Below are 26272 nucleotides of genomic sequence, written 5' to 3'. Positions count from 1 at the left end.
TACACACACATAGGAAATTCATACAGGCATGACACAAAGAACATATTTTTCAAGAAGCTCCATAATAGAATGATTTTCAACAATTAAAAAGTCTTATACTCTACTAGCATGTTTAAACTTTTATATATATATATATATATATATATATATATATATACATATATATATCTTTATTGATTTCAGAGAGAGGAAAGGAGAGGGAGAGAGAGAAACATCAATGATGAGAGAGTCACTGATCGGCTGCCTCCTGCATGCCCCCAACTGGGGATGGAACCTGCAACCCGGGTATGTGCGCTGACCGGGAATCGAATAATGATCTCCTGGATCCTAGGCGGATGCTCAACCACTGAGCCATGCCCGGCCGGGCTAAATTTAATTTTTTTTAAAGATGCTTGTCTTCAATAAAATTAATAATGTAGGAAAAGAGCTCAAGAATGTTCATTATTGTAGGCAATTATAATTGCATTAAGCCTGTAATACTAAGAGGATAAAATTGGCCTTTTTAAAAAAATTTATCTTTATTGTTGAAAGTATTACAGATGTCCCCTTCCCCCCACTCCCTCAACCCCACTCCTGCCACTTCCCCAGGCCTTCACTGCACTATTGTCTGTGTCTATGGGTTATGCAAATATCCATGTAAGTTCTTCAAAACAAAGTTACCAGATTTCTGTTTTTTGTAGGCTCTGGTGCTCAGAGGGAAGGAAGATCTTTGGCTTTGTAACATGGCCTCCTTATAAAACTAATAAAAACCTAAAGATATGGTTCTCTAATATGTGGTTAAGTTTGGAACGCTGAGGATAAGCACCTGTTAGTTCTAACTTTATGTGCACATACAAATTTTTTAAGCTTTCCAAAATTTGGAATAAAGCAACTATTTTGCAAATCTTTAATTGGGCAGACAATTGGTAACTAAAACAGAAATAAGAAAATAAAACAACAACAATGAAGCAAAAAATTACAAAATGAGAATGTCCACAAGCTACTTAACAATATGAATTTAGGGTAGAGTGACCAAAACAAAAGGCTGTTCTTCCTGAGCATTCTGATGACCTGCTGCTCTCCCATGCTGCTAGTAATATTGGAAAATAAAAAAATTCATATATGATTCAACCCTGTCTCTGCTTAATTGGCTCAAGTAGTAACAGGCACCCGGACCCATTCATTGTTCGGTTCCAGTTCTTTTCATTGATGGAGCTGAACTAAGAGGAGCGCTGGTGAGAAGAGGTGAGAACCAGCAAAAGTCAACAAACATCTTATTAATACTGATGCCTTTTATTCTGTGCTTTGTACAGAGAACTTTCAAATAATTATAAACTTACAATAAACATTTCTGTCTGATTAAATAAAACTTGAATAGCATTCATTGTGGTCAAATCAGAATTAAACCAGAATTATCATATGCCAGCACATACAATCATCCCTCTGGTGGTTGGAAAACTGGCTCAAAGACATAGAGGGTACATGTTGATGAGGGAAGGCCATGCTTGGAGAAAGCTGGGTCTTTTTGATCACCTTTATTCCATTTTTACTTCATCACCACTCTCCCGCCTGAGCTTGAACACAGGAATCTGCTGACCATCCTTGAGCTCTAAGCAGACCTCCTGAAGGTACCACCTGACAGAAACCAAAAGTAATCCAGAAAACATTGGCAAATGACATAATTAAAAGGGAAAAAAAACAGTCTGGAATATTGTCTTAAATTTTTTAAATACTATTTTATGTTATAAGTAGGTTAACATAATGTTTTCACATTATTTGTTTTTATTTTTAAAATTTTTTAAAAGAACAGTTTATTGATTTTTCAAGAGAGAGGAAGGGAGAGAGAGAGAGAGACATTTATTTGAGAGCACATCAATCGGCTGCCTCCTGCATGCCCCACACCTGGGGATTGAGCAGCAACCCGAGCATGTGCCCTTGACTAGAAATCGTACTAGCAACCTCCTGGCGCAAGGGATGATGCCCAACCCACCGAGTCACACTGGCTAGGGCTTAACATTTCATTATAGGGCTCTCATTATTTAATCAGCATCATTGTCAAGGCAAGTTTAACAACGAATGACTGATGGGTAAATTGAAGGGTCATCAGGAAAGAGGAGTAGCTTATTCCCCATTTCCTAATTCACTAGGGCCTTCAATTCTTGGCTAGAACCTGGCCATTTCCTCCACTAATCCCAGGCCTTGTAGTCAATGAGCCCAGGGGGAGGCACCTAAGGGCTGTCTGCTCCTTTTTTCTTGGGGAATTAAAACACATCCTGACTAAAAAGCAAACATCTCTGAGAGAAGCTTTCCCGGGGAAATGAGTGAATGCAGCTATTGGCAATCAGACAAGAAAAACCTATTACATAAAGAATGCGTTGAATAATTCTGGAATAGAAATCCATGTCTTTATTTATTTGTAAAGATTGAGGCAGTAGTGTTAGCACTTGTAAAATTATTGTAGACCTACACTATAACTGTAAAGTTCTTCAAATTCAGCAGAATAAAGAGTGAACAATCTGGTGGATTGTATTGAATAAAATGTCTGGACTAAGCTAAGAGCCAAAGCACTGGCTTGCTGTCCAGAATGTGAAACTTCTCAAGCTTTGAGTAAGTAATTCTTATTGCCACAATTATATAACTACAAATGAAAATGGGAATCAGGATTGTTTCCTTCAGAAGGTTCTTTTCCTGTTCCTCCATACCCACCCACTTTCCCATAATACCTGTTAAAGGGGGCATCTCTGGATGAGCTGACAAAGAGATGGCCTGCTGACTTGGATCCAGAGACAGGAATCTTCAACTGGCAGTGTAAAATGGGATAGATAATTGGATATGTTGCTGTCCTCTCAAGAGATGACAAAATGATACTTTCTAGAGCTAACCCTATAAAAACCAGTGATTATCTACAGAACCTGGCTATTTTCTAACTTAAGTCTAGCTGGAGAAGTCACCTGGTTTTCTATCTGGCTCCCTCCAAATGTCCTGCCCCTCTTCGGATGGTTTGGTGAGGTCAAAGGCAGCCCTCTTATTTGGCAAGGAGACCTTATGTGCCAAACTCAATACTCTGAGTACTTGCAATGATTACTTAAAATCCAGTTAAAATAGAAAAAACTACTTATACATGTGACAACATGGATGAATATAAAAAACATGCTGAGTGAAAGAGCCTTACCCAACAGTATATAATGCATGATTCCATGTTCTAAAACAGGCTAAAAATATCAGGCTAAAAATTATTGTAGACCTACACTATAACTGTAAAGTTCTTCAAATTTAGCAGAATAAAGAGTGAACAATTTGGTGGATTGTATTGAATAAAATGTCTGGACTAAGCTAAGAGCCAAAGCACTGGCTTGCTGTCCAGGATGTGAAACTTCTCAAGCTTTGAATAAGTCATTCTTATTGCCACAATTATATAACTACAAATGAAAATGGGAATCAGGATTGTTTCCTTCAGAAGGTTCTTTTCCTGTACACTGGGGGCAAAATATCAGAAAAGTGATCGCCTCTGCTGGGGCTGGGGGATGTGAGACGGGACAAACTGGTAACATGAAGTGAACTATTGGGTGATGGGAACAGTCTACATCTAGATAAGGGCTTGAAGTGTACTTGTTAAAATTCATCAAATAAGACACTTAGATTTGTACCTTTCACAGAACATAAATTTTAGCTCAAAAAAAGGAGCCATAAACAAATATTAAACTCTAGTTAATGATATACATGCATATGTGTTTAAAGATATATGGATGTTTGAAAATAATGTGTTCATCTAACCAAACTGAGATATGACTATATGAACAGGTGTGGGATAAAGCAAGTAGAGCAAAATACTATTTGTAGAATCCAGGTAGTTACTATATGTGTTCTAGAGCATACATTCTTTTTTTTTTCTTCTATATGTTTAAAACTTTTCACAAAACATTAGAAGAAAAAAAAGGACAATGTCCACTGTTTAAAAAGGGAAACTATTACCAGCAAATTGGCACACATTTTAACCTGGACCACAAAGAACAGGCCTTAAATATGTAAAGGCTTGTTTGAGAAAGACAAGGGAATCCTGGTTAGTTCGTCCTCACCAGTCACCCACCACAGTCTGGGCTCATCCCACATGGACAGGTGCTGCCTGGATGCTGCCATGTCCTGAGTCTGGGCAATCAGCCTGGGAACCTCAGAGTGAGCTGATAGGTGTTTGCTAATATGCTCCTATTTAAAAAAATACTGAATGCAATATTTTTGGTTTCTCAGTGAAAACTAAAGACAATTTGAGGCAAGTGAAAGAGAAACAATGTTGTAACAAGGAAGCTCATCATAAGGTACTGCCCATGGCGCCTTCCAGTGCCCCAGGAGAGAGGCAAAGGTACTTTCCTAGTCTGAGATGGTGTATCTTATCCATAGCAAACTTCCACCAAGAGAAAGAACTACTTTTGTTTTCCAAAATTCTCTATTTAAACACACTTTAAAGACACACGCTATGGGATGGTGGCTCCACACCCCGAGTCACACTAAAGTGATTCTTCAGAGTTTTACTTTTGAAATCAAGCTATAGCTCTTCTCAGGGCATTAAAAAATTAAGCAACAGAGCATACATTGAGCATCTCTGCATGCTAAAAGAAAACCATAAAGGGTGTGTGTGTGATAAACGGGCAGAAGTAGGATTTTGAGGAACAGCAGACACAGAGGGATCAATGTCTGAACTTCCGGCAGTTGTGCCTCTATGGGTGGATGAGGTGCTTTACAGACTGGTTTCTTCACTGTCCAGGGTTTGCCAAAGAGTAAAGCAGGAGTGTTTGGTAAACCAAAGTGTTGGTAGTTAGAGACTATTTTCACACATATATTTGGGAAAAAATACTACCTTATGACAACTACCTTATGAAAAACTGAAACTTCTCACCTCTGAACAAAATAAAGGAACTACAAATAGGGATTTTGGGATAAGATGGCCTGTTATATAGAGGCATCTTTATAAATAGCTGATTGTAAAGGAAGTGAAGAACCCTGACAGAATGTCAAACATACTTCACAAATCAGAAGAGCAAAAAAGGCCAGGGCATCAGGTCTTGAATTCCTGTCACTGTGCTGTCACACTGTTCAGCAGTAGCAGAAGCCAGTGCCCAGCACCACAGTCAACATTGTCACACAGCGCTACCGAGGGTGCTGGGCTGCAGGGGGGAAGAAGCCCTCTCAGCAGCATCTGAGATGTGCTAGAAGACTGGGCTAAAGTAAAAGCTAGGCCTGACCAGAGGAGGTTCCTCACTAAAACTACCTTGGCGTCAACCAGTCACTGGATCAACGGATGAGAGAACTGATGCCGCAAAGGTGCTTGCCAGGCCCTATACTCTGTGCAGGGAGACACTGTGAATAGCTAGACCCAATCCCTGGCTGTTCAGAATCCTTACCCTTATGGAAATCTAGCCAAGTGAACAGAGATGGTGAAACATAGAGGAGCCACATCACACAGAGTGAGGGATTTGAAGACAATGGAAATAAGGCCATTAGGCACAGAGCAGGCACTCAATACATGTTCACTCTCTTCCCTTTTCTCCTCAGGGTTCCCCCTCTTACTGAATGGCACCACTCTCTTTCCACTCAGTGTTCCAATGTTCCATGATGGACATTAGAGCATCACCTTTGACGCACCCCTCTCCTGCTATAAAACTGTTACCAAATCCTATCACCTGGCAACCACAACAGCCTTCATATCCATCTCTCATTTCTCTAGGCCACAGCTCTGGTTTATGCTCTCACCACTGTATGCCCATGTGGCCACATTGTTCTCCTAAAGGCTTCCAGTCCCCAGCTATTCCCAATCTGAATTAATTTACCTTATCACCTAATAAAACCAGGAATGTTAAACCAGGAAAACACACACACACACACACACACACACACACACACACACACACACACAAAACCAGATCAAATATTTATCAGAATACTTGAACATAAATAGCTTTTGACATTAGAAAAACAAAACTATTTCCATGAAAAAATAAAAATAACAACAAAAAAATAAACTAGGTCAAAGCATCACACTCTTATTTTCAAAATACTTCAGAGCTTCCTCTGGCCACAGAATCAAGTGTGTACATCTCACATGATTAGGCTGTAGCCCTCTAGTTGCCCTGCCCACCCTATCTAACCACACTCCCCCCTCAGCAACCCGAACCTCTACTGAGGTCACACTGGCAGGGAACATAGTGAGGTACCTTCCTAGGTATGCTGTTCCTCAGCCTGGCATTTCTTTTCTTCAAAACAATCTCCCAGTCCACTAACCGCTCCATTCAAGGCCTCTACTATAGAATTTGCTCCATCCTGTCTTATTCTGGAGTTTTAAACAATAAACTCCCTGAAAGCCTTCTGCATTTCTGTATTCCCCACACAACTTAGAATCACTTTTCTGTCTCAGAATGTACTCAACACATACTTATTAAACAGAAGAAAAAAGGCATCTTACATTCAGCCGAGTTTTAACAGCTAAACTATGAAAGAAGATAAAATATTGCTGGAAAAAATAGACTAGCATTACACGCAACCAATGTAAATAAGTAAGTTTCAAAACTAAAACTACCACTGGTCATTTCTCTATCAGTTCAAAATGGTGCTTGAGCACAAACACCGCATTCCCTGCCACATCAATTGTCCAGAAAAGAAGAAAAATACTTGGAATAAATTAATCCACAAATTTTTAACAAAAGTCCCAAGTAATCCCCAGTGGCAGTTTTACATGGTAGCTTTTCCTATCCCAAATCCTTACTCCAGCTTCCTCTCAGACTCTCTCGGGATTAGGGTAGCCCCTTCCTCTCCTTCAGTAGGCACCTAGCCTACAGTTTGCTGGGGGAGCATGTTACCTGGGCATCAGCAATGTCCACGAAGTTGTACTTGTCGGTGAGTTGGAGATAGTGAATGTTGAGAGGAGTGCCCAGAGCTTCCAGGGCCTTGGGGTGGCTATGCAGCTGCTCCAGTGCCAACTGGTAATAGGAAGCCCTGGAAAAAGTTTCTAAGTGGGAAAGATAGTTGTTACATTTTTATTTTCTTTATCAAATTTGGTCAAGGAGACTCTTTAGAAAGTTAAATGACACAATTCATGTACAACATGGAACAGATACAAATATGAAATTTATGGATGAAAGAATTAGGTACAATCTACTCTAAACTGCCCATTTTTGAGACTCCAAAACCAAAGTCTACAAAGTCAGGATCTGTGGGAATCTTGCAGATGATGCTGGGAAAAGTACTTGACCTTTCTGTGCCTCAACTTCTCCACCTTTCATTTCCTCACCTCATTTACTACACCTCATTTCTTCATCTAAGGGGCTAGATCAGATCTTCTCTAAAGCTCCTTTTGGTTCTAAAGTCCTAGGATACCATGATTTGCTCAAAGTGACACAGTTGGTTCAAGGCAGAGTTGAGGCTGGAATCTATGAGTGAACTTCTAAACATTGCTTCTTCCACTAAGATGAAGGTGATGATAAAACAGCATAAAATAGACCATAACATCAATAACAACAAAACCCTCAGGCCAAGATATAGGACATTAAAATGCTATTTTTTTCAAGTTAACAGTTTTATGCTGACATTTCATGTGGATAAAAGATATAACCTGCTCTGTCTTTAGTACCCTTCTTGGCCCAAAGTATACTTGGAACTCCAGGAAGTACCTCCCTAAAATTGTAAGGTACTAGGGAGAGAGCAAAGGTAGGCTTCCCAAGGAAGGTTTTTAGTTTGACAACCAGAAAATATTTCCCTCCTATACACCCGACCACAGTAATAAAAGGGAGAATCACCTTGAGCCTGATGAGGCCAAGGAGAAGGCCCCTCCTGTCCTGCTTCCCAGGAATGGGACTACAGGGGATGCTGTGGGACTGAGCAAGGTGCCAGCCATGACAAGAAAAGCAGTAGCAGATGCTAGGTCCAGACAGTTAAACTTTATTGTAGATTTCCATGCCTAGATGCTGTTCTCAGTATTACATATATCTTACAATTCTCACCATCTCACAGGTTATGAGATTTAATTTTTACAACCTCATGCATAAGTACTAGTATTATCCCTCATCACACAGATAACTGAGGCCCAGGAAGGTGATGAACTCCTTCAGAAGCCACACAGCTAGTCAAGAGCTGGAGGTGGGATTCAATGACTTGGCGGCAGAGCTCAGCTGGGCTGTCTAATTGGCTGACTCCAGCTTCCTAAGGGGGAAAGGCTATCAGTCCCCCAACCAGTAAAATGCATCCATTCCTGTCATGTTCTGCCTCTATCCCTTTGGTAAAAGGGAGAGGAGGCTGAGCTATTCTAGTCCGAATTATCCCTGGGAATGCTCATTTTGGGTCATTGCCAGACTCAAAGGCCTCTGGGTCAACTGAAAGAAGGTCAGAAAGAATGAGTGGAGAGGACACCGTGCTTTGTTTGACTGTTGGTGATTCTAACATCCTGGCAAAAAGTGAAAATGCTGTTGAGTGAGGGTGAAAAGCCAAGCTGAGAAGCCATGGAGGAGCTTCAAAAAAAATTATTCTTGCCCGGTAGGGCATGGCTCAGTGGTTGAGCATCGACCTAGGATCCAGGCGACTGGGGTTTGATTCTCGGTCAGGGCACATGCCTGAGTTGCGGGCTGCGGCCTATCAATGACTCTCTCATCATTGATGTTTCTCTCTCTCTCCTTCTCCTTTCCTCTCTCTGAAATCAATAAAGATATATTAAAAAAAAAAATTCTTCTTAAAAACAAACAAACAAATGCTATTGCTTCACAACAGTAGCAATTAAATGACCTTAAATGTCCTGGTTACTCACAACCGTGGCTTGTCTTTACAAATTCAAATTTGAATGGAGTGGGGCTGGAAGCCACATCTGTCAAGGTTTTTGCCATCTGGACTATTTTTACTTTCTGCTCTCACCAGAGAGTCCCTTGCTCAAGGTCCCCTCCTCCACTAAACATTAAAGAATGGCAGACAAACAGGCTGAGCATACTTGAGAAATAGAGCCAATTTTCCCCACCTGTGAACCATCTGGTATTCCCCCTTCCCTCTGTTCTTTGTTTTGTTTGTTAATCCTCACCTGAGGATATTTTTTCCATTGCTTTCCAGAGAGAGTGGAAGAGAGGGAGGCAGGGGAGAGAGAGGGAGAAACAGAGATGTGAGAGACACACATCAACCATTTGCCTTCCGCACAAGCCCTGGCTGGGGGTGGGGAGTGAACTCCAAGCCCAGGTACCTACCCTTGACTGTGAATTGAACATGATACTCTAACTACTGAGCCACACTGGCCAGGGCCCTCTGTTCTTCATATAATCTCAACAATCTTGGATGTCCAGTGTGTGCACTGAAATGAATGCCCATCTTGCGTTTGCAAACAAATCCTGATCCTTTTGTTAGCACAGGTAGCTAGACATTAATAAGAGACGAGAGCAAAGGGAATCAGACATTAAGAAACCTAAAAAACTGGGAAGCTGAATTCAATATTGGGCCTGCTTAATTGGAAAGCTACAGCTACACAAACTCCCCAGGGAACCACCGGTCCATTCCTGGCAGATAACTGGGTATAGGGATAGAACAATAAAGGAGAAATTCCTCTGCTGGGTGCAAGCCCAGTAGAAGCCAAGATGGTGCAGGGGGAGGTGCGTCTACTATGAGGAATGTGTCTTGTCTAGCCTGAAAAAAGATTGGATTAGATAAAGGACATAGAGCCCCCCAAAATATAGGAAGTGGACTGGTTAGTGGGAAGAACCAGGAGAAGCCTGTGAAAGACTGGGAAGTTGATTGGTTATTTTGAAAGGGGACCTGGTCCTTCCCAAGCCCAAGATAATGAAGTATGTAACCCTCATTTTTCAATCATGAAGCATGTAACCTTCATTTGTAATCTGTCAACCCTGTTCTATAGCCCTGAACAAACAGTTACAAGCTAGGAACACACAGTTACAAGCTAGTGCAAGGAAATAGCCAACTGTAACAGTTGAACAATGCTTGTTTCGGCTTCTGTATATTGTTTTGCTAGGTTCCCACCCCCTCTCCATGCCAACCAGGATGCAGTTTTGCCTTTAAATTCTCCCTGTGAAGACTGGGGCTGCGAGTCTGTTTAGGGCATGAGCCCCTTGTAGCCGCTGGCTTAATAAACTTCCAAACGCTCAATTTGGTCTCTGTGAATTAATTTCGTGAAAACTGGGTATAACAATAATATAACCCAACCTTAACAAAGCTCTTGAGCTGTCTCTCACTAGGTGACATAAGCTCACCCTGTTCATTTGCACTCTCTCTAGGTAACAGCCATGTGGGCCTAGCAGCACCAGAGTGCAGCCTGCAACAGACTACACTAGTGAATGAGAAGAGACATGGACCAAACTGGACTAAGCTTGGACACCTGCCCTTTGTACTGGGCCTGAAGAACACAAGGCTGGACTTTTTCCACTATGGGACACAGAGATGAGACATTGGGAATCTGGGGGCTGTCTTCTATTTCCACCCAATAAATCTTACCACGAGACCTCATCCTCCCTTGTGGGTCCCTGGAAATGCTTTACTTGTGATACCACAAGGACCCCATTTCCACTGGTGCGCAAGGTGGGGCCTGGTAGAAATATTGGCTTTTGGTAAGAAAGCTAAGACCTCACATCCTATGTTGGAAGGTCTTTTCTTCACTTACCTCATCTCCTTCCTCCCTTTTCCCCCCCCTCCCCCTCCCCCCTCTACTGCTGCCTCTGTGCATTTTCTGGTTTCTTTTCTCCTCCCTCACTGCCATTTCAGATTCAAATCCAGAATACCCTTTGCCCCAACTTCGTGGGTGTGGGCCAAGCGGCCTTGCTTCATTGCCATGCAACCACCTCAGACTTCCCCCGTAGGAACACAGCACTCCTGTGAGTGTGGGACCCATTTCCCCTCTGGCAGCCCCAGGTCCCTTTGTTCTTAGCACTGCCCCACAGACCCACAGGCTGGGTATTTCCCTTCCCTCCATTTGGTGCTGGGGTTCCCTGCAGGGCAATGGGCTGATGGGCACCAGGGAACATAGAATGTGGGAAGTGTGCACATACCTACTGCTGTGGTGACTTCTGCTCCTGGCATGTGAGGCCCCCTAAGTGCCTTCCCCCTCTGTAGCTGCAAGTGCTCAGGAGACCAGCCCAGGGACCAAGCCAAACCGAACTGCAGCCACATGGGCGTGAATGAACTGCACCTTCCCCTTTTGCTCCTCTCCCCACCCTAGTGTGCCTGTGTCCCAGGAGCACTGGGGGGAGGGCAGTAGCCCACCCCCAGTGCTTCTGGCCCCTGCTGCAAATGCAGCTGCTTCCATAGGACACTGAGTTCCCTTAGCTATGCAGTATACATGGTAAATCTGCCTCCAAGGCTGAAAACTTCCCAATCCCCAAGCCTGAGATGCAAGCACTCACAGAAATGGGAAGGTTTATATTAAACTAACTGGAAAGTAATGATTAAAAAAAAACCTCCACAAGAAACTAATCTGGAGACTGACTGTTAATTTTCCCACAACTTTTGCATCCTCTCATGCCTAGCAATTTATAATTTTCTTAAAAAAGGCCCGAGTTATAGCACAAGATTTTCCACCCAAGGCAGCAGAGGTGCTAGACACCCCTCATACAGACAGACATGAAGGTGAGGACCTCCGGTAAGGCTAGTTAAGGCCAGAGGCCATCAAAATGGCCCATGTCGAGTTAAATAACCCAACTAACAGTGCCTGACTTTTGGTAAGGCTCCATACCTGGATATAACTGTATTGCAATCTTCTTCAGGGAGGTCTCCTCTCCTGCTGGGGGAGGGTTGAGGCACAGGCTGTGAGACCGACACCACAGCCATCAAGGGCAGGAAAAGGCTGGCAAAGAAGGGGTCACATGCCATCCTGGGATTTTGTCCTATGACACAGGGCTAGAGAGCACTAAGAACGTTCATGCTCCCCTCAGCTACTCAAGTTCTTTCTCTTTTACAAGGAAGAAAGTTTTTGGCAATACTGCCTCCATCCACAGTGCCTCAAGAGACCCCTTTTGGGGCACGTACTTGCCAAGTAGCAGAAATTTAACTTTGGGTCCCTCAAGAAAAGGGCTTATATATAATTGGCTTTTTGAAACCAAAGTCTGTACCTTTTAGATACAAATATGTAGTCTCCAAGAACTCTAATCTGCTCCATCTCTTTTGAAATGCAAATTTCTGGAAGGTAAATCTTATCAAAAGAGAAAAACCTTAGTCATCTGAGCAAATCAATTTAACTTATTTCAGCTGTTCCTTTCTAGAGCAGTATGTCTCTTAAAAGTATGTTTGCCAATAGAAGAGCCTATGTTTCTAGAAGTTATGAAATGTGTTTGCTAATCTAAACAAAGCTTACCTTTTAGCTACCTAATGCAAAGTTGAAGTTCGGTCATTTTCACTCTGTTAAATAGGACAAGAATTTCCTTTTGCTTTATATTTTTCTACCTAACCAAGACTTTGCCTGGAATGTCATGTCTGAGAGAGACATGCCTGGACTCTGGATGTCACCAGAAAGCCTTAAGGAATTAAGATTGACATTCAAAGCTAATAAAAGCCCATTGGAGAAATAGCCTGGTACCTTGCTTATTCCTTGTATGATTCCAGCAAACCAGATTTAAAAGAGTTTATATGATCAATTGCTATTCTTGTGTTTATGCACATAATCAGGCCAAATTAAAACTAGACTTAACTCATTCTCTTTGATAAAAATAAGGGTGATTTTAGGAAGAGAAAGTGTGTTTCAATTTCTCTTCTTAAAACTCCCCCGTTAATTGCCTTTAAAGTTTTGTTTTTCACTTGTGAAAAAAACCGGTTCCTGAATTTTCTAGTTATCTTCGACCCTCCAAACTAAGATTTTATTTTTTTCTCTTATCCTCTGAATAGGAATTATTGAGAACAAAAGCTTTTTTTCTAAGGCTGTGTTTGGGTATGCCACACAAAATGTACTTAAACACCTAATGACATCACCAAAGATGTTTAAACTGCAGATGAAGGATCTATCAAAATGTCAGTGCTCGTTTTCATTCTAGCAACTAGAAGTCTTTCCTTTTTCTTTAATCCTCGCCCAAGGATATATTTATTGATTTTAGAGAGAGAGGAAGGGAAAGAGAAACACTGATGTGAGAGAAAAACATCGATTGGTTGCCTCCCATATGTGTTTTGACGGGGGATCAAATCTGCAACTTAGGTATGTGCCCTGACAGGGAATTGAACCCACAACTTTTTGGTGTATGGGAAGATGCTCCAACCAACTGAGCCATGTGGCCAGGGCTGGAAGTCTTTTCTACTGACAGTCTTACAGACTCAGAAACTGGTTTATGATTTGCAGTGTCATTAACCTGTGTATTTTTTTTCTTTCTTCTGTTTTGAAAGCCCATCTGCATCACTGCCTCCGAAATTGAGACTCAGCAGTTTGACTGGACTGACTGACTTATTGTCAGGACTAGATGGTTGAGTTGGTGAAGTATAAAGTGGTCTCTTGGATTCACGTGAAACTGCTTTCCCTTTTCTGCCCAAATGGTTCACACAGAAAAGGCCTGCTTCAGAAGGGAAATCTCAGAATGTTCCCTTTAGCCTAATTTGAATTTAAGTATGGTAAACAAGAGGGATTCAAACAGGTGCGACACACCTTCCTCCAGGGAAGCCCATCTTCCAATCTGGAACATAGAAAAGTTAGTCCCTTCTTCTATCGCCTGGTTCTTACCTCTCACCAGACCTTCAGTTGCTATAATTCTCTTCATTTTTGGACTAAGCCTTTTTAACCTTTTCGTCAAATTTGTCACCTTTAGAATATAACAAGAATGCCAGCCTATCCAGCAGTGCCATCCTCTAGACATCGCATGTGCCACCTCCCAAGGACAGCAAGACTAACCTGGACTTTACAACAACCCCTTTTTCCCTCCTTGAAGTCTCCTCCTTTTCACTCCTTTTTTAGCACATAGAAAGAATCTCTGGGACTGGGGATAGGCAGGTCTATGCTTTTTGACAGCAAGAGGAAGTTACAGAAGATCAGACCTCCATCCATTTACCCTTTTAAGATTACAAGGCCCAAGGTTCTTCAGGGGGTAAATATGTTAGTGTAGGTAGCAAGATATTAATAAAGGAAGGAAACAAAGGGAATCAGACATTAAGAAGTAAATAAACTGGGAAGTTGAATCCAATATTGGGCCTGCTTTACTAGAAAACTACAGCTTCACACACTCTCCAGGGAACAAGTGATCTGTTCCCCACAGATTACAGGGGGGAGGGACAGAAGAATAAAGGAGAAATTCTGCTGGGTGCACACCCACTAGAAGCCAAGATGGTACAGGGTGAGATGCTTCTACTATGAGGCATGCACAGTAGGAACTAAGATTGCAACCATAAAGACCTGCCTGTCTAGCCTGGGAAGAGGATCTAGAAAATGGATTGGTTAGGAGGATGAAACCAGCAGAAGCCTGCGAAAGATTGGGAAATTGATTGGTTATTTTGAAAGGGTACTTGTCCTTCCCAAGCCCAAGATAATATAACCTAAGCTTATTTAACAAATCTCTCTTGCTCGGTAACACATACGCTCACCCCATTCGTTGGGTGTTCTCTCTCTGCAGCAGCCAGCAGTTGTGCAGACTCCAAGCACTGGTAAGATTAGCCAGAGGGCAGTGGGAACAGAACACATTAGCCGGATGAAGATAGAGATGTACTAAGCTTTGGCATGGGGCAGAACTTTTGGACACAGGCCTTATGTACTAGGCTTAATGAAGACAAGGCTAAACATTTTCATGGCAGGAAGGATGGAGATGAGACACTGGGAACCCAGGGGCTGCTATTTCCACCCAAATAAATCTTTTTTTTTTTTTTTTTAAATATATCTTTATTGATTTCAGAGAGAGGAAAGGAGAGGGAGAGAGAGACAGAAACATCAATGATGAGAGAGTCATTGATCAAGCCCACAACCGGGCATGTGCCCTGACTGGGAATCGAACCCTGATCGCCTAGATCCCAGGTTGATGCTCAACCGCTGAGCCACGCCCAGCAGGGCCCATATAAATCTTACCACCAGACCTCATCCTCCCATGTGGGTCCCTGGAAATGCTTTTCTTGTGTGACAATGCAAGGACCCATTTCCACAGGTAACACTTTTAGTTGTACTTGTGGCTCCTGAAAAACTGGGATTATAGGATAAGTAGGAGGCCACAGGAATGGAATGGTGTACTGGTTCTAAAAATGGCCCCCTCCTCCTTTCTAATCTGCAGAAAGCATGTGAAGTATTTCCTATGATGGAGGAATAGGGAATAAGACAGCTAGGAAGAGGCCATGCCTCAGGCAGTTTGCGAAATACTTACTTTGTATAAGGTAATACACAAGGGCACAGCCCCCACTAGCCATCACACTGGTAAAAAGGAACAGTTTTCCCAGAGGCACTGACATCTTGCTTCCTAGAGACTTAAACAAAAGATTAAAATTTATTGTTAGATTCAGGTTCATATGAAGGGATTTTGTCTGGATTGGGCCCCAAAGGTAAAGAAGAGTAAGGAGGAAGTCAGCAAGGAGGCATCTTTCCTTCTTTGCCTCCTTTCAGAATGCCAGGGCTGGTTCTGGAGCCAAAGCAGAAGTGCCCTTCTGAGGGTGGCCTAAATCTGGGACCCATGCTGTGGGGGTAGTGGCTGAGCACAGAGCAAACATGCAGCCCTGCAAGTGCTACATGGCCAAAAAGCACAGCTACTTTGTGTCATGCTGGCTGGTAAACTGGAAGCTTATTCCTTCTGTGGTAATAGCTGATCTTGTGAGCCTTTGAATGGACCTGAGTGATCACTGGCTGCTTGGGATGACGGAACTGTGGTCTTGACTTTCAGGCTGAATGAACAGTTAGAGAGGAGCCAGCTCAGCCTATTCAGAACAACACACCCAACCCTTGTCCCCGGAAGATTTGGGTGGAGCTAGGAGCAACCAGTAGGCCTTGATGTGGCCAATTATCCTCTTTTTGGAGAACATTTACCCATGCTCAAACCTGGGTCTGGGTCTTTCTGGAAAGCTGTAAAGTACCCAACCATAAAACAGTAGGATACTGGCTTACATCAGGGTTTATAATTGAAAAGCCCGCAGGGCTAGAAAAGTCACATAAATGGGAGCAGATATATGGGCCAAGTCTGGATGAGTCTTCCAATTTTTCAAAAGGTCTTTAATGAGAAATTGCCTAAATTCTAAAATTTGACAACCAATTTAAAAACAAACAAACAAACAAAAACTAACAAAATACATCTGTGAGTCAGATTCTTTCTGTAGGCTTCTAGTTCGCTGTGACTACTCAAGCTGCATCAGGATATCCTTATCCTAGGTGAGAAAAATTTCTCTCTGTCTGTCCTTGCTGACATTTCTCAAAAAAAAAAAAAAAAAAAAAGATTTTTGAGCTGATATGGAAATTCCAAGTTTAGGTAAAGCAAAAAATGACCATAGTGTTTATGTCCTGAACATTTAACCTTAGATTTTATGAGCTTCTTTAGAAAACAAAGCCTTTGGTGTTACCTAATGGGGTGTGAGGCAATACAGTGTAGAACTGGGTATAATGCTAAATCTGTGAGTCAAGGTAAACACATTCTTACCGTCTGCTTCTCTGCCTTCTAGAACATGAAGAGTAATAACAACTGTCTACCTATTATTTCCAGAAATGTGCAAGTAAATGAATCCATAAGAAGGTCTGTTGGAAAAAGTTCATGTGGCTATTCTTCCTGGAAACCGGCAATTAAACAAACCCTTAAATAGTGCTAAAGTTGACTAATTTCATACAGAAATAACCTTGAATCCAGGTTTATGCATATAATAAATTTTGATCAAATTATAAAATTAAGCAAGGTAAAGTTTTAGCTTATCCTCATATTATTTATTTATAGTTTTGTTCAACTAAGAAAAGGCAGCTGAAACCCCAAATAAATGTACTGCAACTTCTGTAAGAGTTTCAGCTGGTGCAGTATAGTATGCAACAATATTTACCAAAGTTGAGTATAAAGTCAATTAAAATAATGCAATCTGGAAAAAAACATTTAATCTAATAATGAAAATGGTCAGAACATCTCCAAAGAATGCATTAGTTAGATCTTGATTAATTTGAAAGAGCCCTCAACAGGGTGGGATAATGGAGCAAGAGCTCTGCAGAGTTTCTCACAAGATTGCAGTTTCTAAAATTAGCAGGAGGCAGGAGATAAAAGACATACTGAAACAAACAGAGAACAGCCACCTCATCCTTCATGTATAGTTACAGACATAAGTGAAAACTAATGATCAGGAGAAATCCAGGCAGCAACTTTCACCTATTGTTTAACTTCAGGGTACCCTAGAGGGTTCTAATGGGGAACCTGGACAGGAACATTCATTACCTTTTGACACTCTGTAGCACAGCTTTCTTGAAAATCATCAAATGAAATTTGTCCTGCAGTTAGATAATGATTTTACATTAAAATCACTTTTTTGAACCCAATTCTCTCTGGTGTTTAATTTTATAGAGCCAAGATTTATTACCAATCCAAGCTGTAGAACATGAACAAGTTAAGTTTAACCTAAAAAACAAGCCTTGTCTATAAAGGGCGCTAGTTTTCCCCCTTCTCTTCTGCCCTTAGGGGGGAAAATGCAAAGCCTGCTGTTTTCCTGTCTGTGTACTATGTATCTTTTGTTGCCCCAACCAGAAAACTGGTGTGGGCAAAGGAGGGCGCACTGCAATAGCAGTGGGTATGTGACCACAGTGCACACAATCATAGGCCCAGTGAGCAGCCCACAGAAACAAGACACTATCAATATAAGCTTTACACCATGGATTAAAAACAGCTTTTTGGAGTTAAAAAGAAATAAATGCATACATAGCCTTTAATAATATTGATAATAATAGTGAATATTTGTATCTCTTACTATTAGGTGCCTGGTATTTTCTAAGCACTGTACATATCATACTTCATTTAATTCTCACAACAACCCTAGAAGTAGGAACTGTTGTTATCATCTCCATTTTACAGATGAGTGAGGCACAGAAAGGTTAAGTAACGTACCTCACATCACACAAATAAGCGTGTAAATGGGATTCAGACACAGGCAATCTATCTCCAGGGTCTGTGCTTTCAACCACCATGATATACTGACTTTAAAATACCCACTGATTTTGGAAATACTGAAATGTCAACAAATCATGTGTCTCTGAATTACAATATATTTGTAATATTCAGTGCAAAAGGCCTTGTCAGGTATGCCCTCCCCGCTATTTTTCCAGACAAGAACATGGCATGTATATGTACCTTAATTCTTTCTTTTGCTTTTGGTTGTTGAGGGCCGTTTCTGGTCAAACAAATACTGCGGGGAATCCAGATAAATCACAGTAATTACAACACAGATAGGACCACCAAGAACAACTGTGCAACTGTGCATGCCACAACCCTAACAGGATGCCACCAACAGGGTAAACAACTTAGACTCATATACAGGATGGGGTGTGAGTAATGAAACACGGAGTTTACTCTTGTATTATTTCCCATATCAACAACTGTAAACCTACTTTTGCCCCACCTGTATTTATTAAAATGGTTTTCTAACAGTTGGAAGTCCTCTCAAGTATCTTGAAGAAGTGGTGCGTGCCTTTTTCTAATTTGCACAAAGGTGCCTATAGGCAAGCAGCAGCCTGGTTAGTGTGACCAGAGGAGTGTACCAGGAGATGAAGCAACACCAAGGAAGTGGACAGCCCTGCCTGGAGGGAATCAGCAATGGAAACTGACTCTGAGTGGAGAAAAGTGAAGGAGTAGGAGAAGGGGTTCAGATCAGTACACACAGCAAGCAAAGGCTGAGCGGCAGAAACAACAGCTGTAGCACTATGGAGAGCTGGTGGGGAGCCACAGGAAATGGGTCTGCAAAGGGAGGTTGTCACTGCTATGAATGGCCATTTACCCTGCTGGATTCTTCTGTGCAGGTAAGGGGATTCAGAGAGGAAGGCAAATGACACAGTAGGACCAGCTAGGAAACTTTTGTGACATATTAGCAAGGGCTAAGACCTAGGTATTAAGAGTGGATCAAAATGAAAGTTCCTTAAAATATTTAGGATGGTTATTTACTTGCTAATTTGCACACAAGCTTATTCCAAAAAGAATGATGGGGCTAACACGGACATATGCATTAGAAGAGAAAAAATAAATGGATGAGGAAAAGAAGACAAATGGAAAATAATTTTAAGAAGAGAAATACAGTTGGGGTAAATAAAGTTAGTATACAAAATTAAACACTCTCAAGCACTATATATTTCTTCAAGGTGGCCATAGATTTTACACGGAGCTTCATACCTGCTCAGCAGAAAGGGAAAACTGAAATAGCTGTGAGGTCCACAGTGTCCAAATCAGCGGCTGAGGAGGAATATGACATTTTCTAGCAATACACCAAGCCTGAGAAGGATCTTTTTCATGCATGCTTAGAAAAGAATTCTCTGAAGTGGCTGGTGTTGCAAATATCCCCAGTATTTTCTTTTAAGTTCACAATTTTCAAATGACTTTTTTTTTTTTTTTAATATAACATCCCATAATGAAAGGCACAATACAACCCAAAAAAAACAATAAACAGAATTTTACAGTAGAGGCTTAGAGAAAGCTCTAAATTGTATTTATTATTTATTTATTAAAAATGGATTCAATGGAGAGATGAGGCAGTCATGATCCACTGGTCTCATGGGAACTGTTCCATGTGTCAAAAAGTGGGGTGATGGGTCTGGGATAAGGGGGGCAAGAAAAGGGGCTCTGCCCCTGCCTTTTTATAACCTGCTTCAGTTTACTTGCCCCATCAGCAATCTTGAAGAGTCTTCAGTAGCCCCCAAACTCATCAAAAAAAATTCAAAAAGGTACAGTAGAGAACTAGAGATAGATTTTTAGACTATCTCCAGGAAGGCTACATTTTAGAACTAAGCTTTTGATAAGTATTGAAAAATTTTAATTTGATGTCAAAATCTGCAAGAAGCTTATATTCAATTAGTCTACTACTGGAGGGTCAATGAGGATATAGCCCAATTCCCCTGCCCAGTTAGTGGAATGGTGGCCACTTGGCTAGCAGCCACGATGAGCAGAGAAGCTCAGACCCAAGTGTTTCCCAGGTCCTTGACGGCTAACAAGCCTCACCAGACTCTCTGTTTGGTCTTGGTCTGCTTGTAGGCTTTCCCAACACAACTCTCTTCCTCTCCCTCTCCCCTCTGCTAGATAAGCAGAAGCCCGAAACTCACCCCAACATAAATGTAAGTAATAAAGGCTATATCTCTTCCCTCTGGTCCCCTGCATGTTTTTATTCGAACTAGCAAAGAACAGCGTGGTGCTCCATGGGTTGGAGCTCCTCCTATAGTACAACTATGTAGCCAATTAAGGAAAGATTTTTTTGATTTACAGTTAACCAAGAGGAAAGTATTGCAATCCATTTTAAAAAACAGCTCTGTTCTGACACACAAAGGGTAACTTAGGCCCCCCAAAGGCCAATGGTTGAAAATTTCATTTCAAAGTACTAGATCCCTTTCTAGAGCCAATGTGCAAACAGATGCAAGCGCAACTCCTCAAGCTAGCACAGGGTGGAGGCCTCTCACATTTGTCTTCCCTGGAGCCCTAACCAGATGAAGGAGTTGCAGAAAATATCATTAGGGGGATGAAGAGAAGCAACCAGAGGGTTTGAACCACAGGCACAATTGGACCAGGCAGGGTGGAAGCAGTGGGTGGTGCAATCTCAACCTCGGCCACACATCAGAATCACCAGAAAAGCTTAAAAAACAAAAATAAATGTTCAGGCTGATAGTGGGGAAGTGCATGTAATAATAGAGTCACAGATGTTTAATAATCATTCACCTTACTAACTATAGATAAGAAGTTTTCTTACAGACCCTGGGAAACTGGAGGATGAAACAAGGCTATAAAAAGATAAGATGCCTCAGTGGGTCTATTACTCAGAAAAGAAATACATTTTGAGGACAGAACAAGGATAGGATACACTTTGATACGGTTGCTGTGCCTGGACCCTGATCCCTTCCAGGAGTTTGCCTCAGGAAAGCTGGTTATCGGACTTTGAACTCCTGAAGACTGACTGCAGACCCTCCTCTCCCCTTTCCCTGTTATACTTGCAGCCCGCCGCAGCATGCAGTTATCATCTCCCTCACTGGTATATAATCAGCCAATTAGCAAGGGAAGTCAGAGCAGAATATCCAGGGTGACCAACTGCTCTCCCATTTTGCCGGCACTATTCAAATAAACGCTTACATATGATTCAACCCTGTCTCTGCTTAATTTGGAGCAAATAGTGACAGGTGGCCTTGGACCCCTTGTATCTGGTATCAAAGCCACACTCCAGACTTATTAAAATAAAATCTAGGTGGGTAGTAATTAGGCATTGGTGTTTTTTAGCCTCCGTAGGTGATCCTAATATGAAGCCACGCTTAGAAACCAGTGGTCTATATGAACAAAGCACAGAAAGTCAGCAAATGGCCTGAGTTTCAAAGGCTGGTCTGGTGATCCCTTAGGGGTCCTGGGAAGTTAAAGAACAGAAATAATTATTCTTCTATCTATGCCACACACATCACTTACCCTCATCCTATCTTGAAAAATTTAGAGCCTGTGGCAATAAATGGAACAGGCGCCTTCCCAGAGATTCTGACACTGGACTAGAGGCAAACCACCCCAACGGGCCAGGTCAAATGGTAGGAGCCTCAAGTAGAGATTTTTCAGCCCCTGATATAAACTCCCTGAGTTTATTAAGAGGTGAGGTCAGAGACTATCTCAGAAAGACAATCACCAAATCTAGCTAAGAAAGATGGATCAAACTACAGATAAAAATCCTTGATTTTTTAAGAGGCATTTTTTTCTCACATTGTATTATTTCTGGCATTGGGCTATGTCTTACAAGCTGAGTCTATCAAAGTGATTCTTTTCTCTACACTACCACCCCAAATTGTTAAAACCAGGGTTCATCTTAATATGCTAGAAGCAGGCATATAGACAGTTGAAGTAGAAGTGTTTCCATTGTTAGCCAATTATTAAAGGAAAGAGGAAAAAAGGAAGTCAGACATTGTTAAGCATACTCAGCAGGGAAGTGGAGGCCTATCTGCTTCACTGGGAAGCTACAGCTTCACACCCCAAGAAATTACAAAATTGTTCCTCCAAGGGGATTTAACACCCCTCCCTTCCCCCCTCCTGTACCAGATTGTGTGTGTGGGAGGGAGGAACAGGGGGAGATAAGGATAAGCAATAAGTCAAAAGGGTGCAGGGTGAGGTGCTCGACCGTGGAAGTCTGTCAGTCTAACCTGGGAAAAAGATCATTGGCTAGAGGATGGATGCCAAATCTTAGGAAGTCATTTGGTTATTCTGAAAAAGCTCCTGGTTAAAACCCAGGAGAACAAAGCTCTCATTCTTTTATTTATGACCCATGCTCACCCTGTGCATTTGCCACAGGGCTGTTGGCCACGCAGAGCCACAAGCAGGCTCGAGGTAGGGGCCTGGGTACAGCAGCCAAGCAACGATGCAGCCAGGAACACAAGCTAAACTCACCAAATGCTGGAATGGGACTAAGGTTTAATATGGCACAGAATCTCTGAACATTGACTCTATTTCTGGCCCTAATTTTCCATGGCAGGGCAGACGGAGGTTGGCCACTGAAGGTGCATCATTTTGATTTTGCATCACAAATAAATATTACTGCCAGACCTCATTTCCCTTGTGGGTCCCGGGAAATGCTTTTCCTCACAATACCACAAGAACCCTACTTCCACCAACAGGAGGAAGGCCACAAGCCTGTTCATGAATCCAGAGGCCATATGACCTTCCCAGCAGGCTTATAATATATTAATACCCTGTGGTGCTTTCTTTTCTAACTCTGGGCTTTGCTAAGTAGACCCACTCCAGGCATAATCTACCCACGAACTTCATTTTCTTTGGGTGACATATGGCTGGCCTGGCTTCCCCGGCACCTGAGGGACAATTTGGGCCAGGCACAATGCAGGATATTTTATATCCACTAATACTATTTTTTATAATAACTAAGAAAGGTCAGATATTTTTGACATAGGAAAAAAGTCTCAAAAAAGGTTCTGAAACTTGCTCATGGTCACGTAGGTATTCCAAAGCAGAGCTTTTACACTGCACTGTCTGACCCCAGAGGCCATGGTCTCTCTACTGCATGATAAAATCCATGTTACAGACCATGAATTTTAGAACAATAAGCTTCTTATACACGTGGCATGTGCTGTCCAAAAGCTGCTCCAAAAATTCACATGTTCCATCTGAGGAAAATCACTACTACTCTTTGAAATAGTTTTAATCAATGTATCCCCAAGTTGTAATTTTAGGGGTCAAGACAAGACAAAGAGATATAAGATCTACTTAGAGCATACTGGGAGGTGAAGGAGAGACAGATCTTCCCTATTTCTATTTGTTGAATGACACTGACCACTGCTACCACCACCCAGCCTTTACAAAAACAAACTGTGAAGGGGAAAGGAGGGGAGGGAACTATGCTTAAGAAAACAAAGATGAGAGATTATAAGATGGCAGAGGACTGCATGGAAGCTACACTGACACTCTCCCAGAACCAAACTGGAATTACAACTAAATTATAGAAAAACCATCCTGAATAATCAACTGCAACTGAAGACGAGCTGGAGAGCACCCTCATAACCAAGGACCTAAAGTGGAGACTGCATAGAGACTGCTGGGAAGTGTGGAGGCACAAGAGGGCTGGCTGGGATCCCACAAGCAGCAGCTGAAGGTCCAGAGGGATATCTCAGCTGTGGAGGTTTCCACTGAGGACTCTGGAATCTAAACCCCAAGCTGGGCTCCCCAGCCCACAGTACCAGAACTGAGAAAGATGCCCACATAACATCTGGTTGTGAGGAGCAACGGGGTTTCTGCCTGCCAGGGAGAGATGGCTGGAAATGCAGGCACCTTCTTAAAGGGCCAGTGCACAATATTTCATGTGCAAACCACTCCCCTTGGGCTCTGGCAGAAAGAGGGCAGAGTGGACTAGAGCTGTGTGGGGAGAATCCAGGGGTGCTGGCAGGGAAATAGTGCTCAGAAGGCAGCCATCTGGAATCCTACGCTGAGTGATTCCCCCATATGGCAGAGGACATCTTTCTCAGACAGACATTTACTTTCCAAGCAGCTTTTGTGGGGGCGGGGAGCAATTGGCCCACCCTTCTGGAAAACTCTCACCCATCCTGTGGAGTTTTTACAGCCTGAGTCTCATTAGGAGACTGAATAACAGCCTTTGGGTGCTTTGAGTCTGCCTGATTTGCTTCTGGACCCAGGGCTTGGGAAAGCTGAACCTGGTTCTCCTCTGGGTCCTGTCCAAACACACCTAGCCCCAGTAGAGGGAACCACAAGCTGTGGAGTGTGAAAAACTTCAAAAAGGGTACTCAAGGCCAGTCACAAACAGTGTCTGACATTGGCCTGCACCAGAGACCTTCCAAAAAGACTGAGAATCCTAGCAGATATACCTAATCCATAGAAACAAATCCAAAGAGGCAGCCAAAAAGGGGAGGAAAAAAACACAAACCCCAAATGAAAGAACAAAAGAATTCTCCAGAAAAAGAGCTAAATGAAATGGAGATAAGCAACCTATCAGGTAATAGAGTTCAGAATACTGATCATAAGGAAGCTCAACAACATAAGAAAAGAAATGAGAAATGGAAACTATGAAGCAAATTAAGAATGACGTAGTAGAGCCTGGCAGTTGAGCAAAGACCTAGGATCTAGGAGATCCCAGTTCTCAGTCAGGTCCCATGCCCAGGTTGTGGGCTCAATCCCCAGTAGGGGAAATGCAGGAAGCAGCTGATCAATGACTCTCTTATCATTGATGTTTCTAACTCTTTCTCTCCCTTCCTCTCCCTCCCTCTTCCTTTCTCTCTCTGAAATCAATAGAGATATATATATATTAAAAAAAGGATGACATAGTAAAAATAAAAAAAATCAGAAGGAATAAGCAGCAGATTAGTGGAAGCTGAGGACTGGATCAACGAATTATAAGACAGGGTAGAAAAAAATAACTCAATCAGAGATCCAAAAAGAGAAAACAATTAAAAAATAGGAGGACAGTTTAAGAAGCTGTGGGACAACATGAAACATAACAATATTCGCATCATAGGAGTGCGAGAGGAGGTCGAATGTAAGCAAGGGTTAGAGAACCTGTTTGAAGAAATAATGGCAGGAAATTTCCCTAACCTGGTCAAGGAAAAAGTCATACAAATTCAGGAGGCACAGAGTCCTAAGCAAGAAGAATCCAGAGCCACGCCCACACACATAGTTAAAATGCCAAAAATTCAAGAAAAAGAGAGAATCTTAAAGGCAGCAAGAGAAAAACAATCTGTTACTTACAAAGGACCTCCCATAGGCTGTCAGCTGATTTCTCATCAGAAACTCTATAGGCCAGAAGGGAATGGCATGAAGTATTCAAGGTAATGTAAAACAAGGATCTGAAACCAAGACTACACTATCCAGTAAGGCTATCATTCAAAATAGATGGTGAAATAAAGAGCTTCCCAGACAATAAAAGGCTAAAGGAGTTTATCACCACCAAACCAGCATTGCAAGAAATGTTAAAAGGACTGCTGTAATAGAAGTTGAAATAGAGAAAACGAGACACATAGGCATAAAGAAATAAAATGACAATAGATAAGTACCTATCAATAATAACCTTAAATATAAATGGATTAAATGCTCCAATCAAAGGCCATAAGGTAGCTGAATGGATAGGAAAACAAGACCCAAATATATGCTGTCTACAAAAGACCCACCTCAGAATCAAAGACTCACACAGGCTGAAGAAAAAAACCCAACTTTTGGAGGACTTTAAAGGAGAAATTGATAGCAGTACAGTCACAGTAGGGGGCTTCACTGGATAGATCTTCCAGACAAAAAAATCAATAAGGAAACAGTGATTCTAAATGACACACTGGATCAGACGGATTTAATTGACATTTACAGAACATTTCACTCAAAGATTCAGAATATGCATTTTGCTCAAGTGCCCGTGGGGCATTCTCAAAGACAGACCACATATTAGAACACAAAACAAGTCTCTACAAGTTCAAGACTGAAATCATATCAAGCATCCTCTCAGACATTTACACCATGCAATACTATGCAGGTGTAAAAACGAAGGATCCCTTACTCTTTGAGACAGCATGGTGGTACCTGGACAAGTATTATGCTAAGCGAAATAAGCCAGTCAGAGAAAGACATGTATCACATGATCTTACTCATATGTGGAATCTAATGAACAAAATAGATCCAGAGGCACAGAAGCTTGGGACTGACGAATCTCAGAGGGAAGGCAGGGGTGGGTGGGTGGCTGGGAAGAGATTAACCTAAGAACTTAT

The 26272-nt window shown here is 42.0% G+C and overlaps 1 protein-coding gene across 11 annotated transcripts in view; it reads right to left on the bottom strand.

Annotated features, from left to right (window-relative positions):
• Positions 1 to 202: 202 nt before the first annotated feature.
• COA1 (cytochrome c oxidase assembly factor 1) overlaps positions 203 to 26272 on the bottom strand; it is a 130534-nt gene continuing 104464 nt past the window's right edge. For all 11 annotated transcript variants that reach the window (XM_081146541.1, XM_081146540.1, XM_081146549.1 and 8 more), the window contains 5 exons: positions 17289 to 17341; positions 15261 to 15360; positions 6828 to 6976; positions 2703 to 2779; positions 203 to 1614 (listed from right to left, as the gene is read on the bottom strand). In XM_081146541.1, the coding sequence (XP_081002667.1) occupies positions 1515 to 1614; positions 2703 to 2779; positions 6828 to 6976; positions 15261 to 15360; positions 17289 to 17341 (479 nt within the window). In that variant the 3' untranslated portion in view covers positions 203 to 1514. The remainder of the gene's footprint in view (positions 1615 to 2702; positions 2780 to 6827; positions 6977 to 15260; positions 15361 to 17288; positions 17342 to 26272) is intronic.

Source organism: Miniopterus schreibersii, assembly GCF_964146895.1.
Source record: "Miniopterus schreibersii genome assembly, chromosome: 9".
NCBI classification, from domain to species: Eukaryota; Metazoa; Chordata; class Mammalia; order Chiroptera; family Miniopteridae; genus Miniopterus; species Miniopterus schreibersii.
Note: the sequence above shows the minus strand (reverse complement) of the source record. Positions and strands in the feature narration are given on the sequence as shown.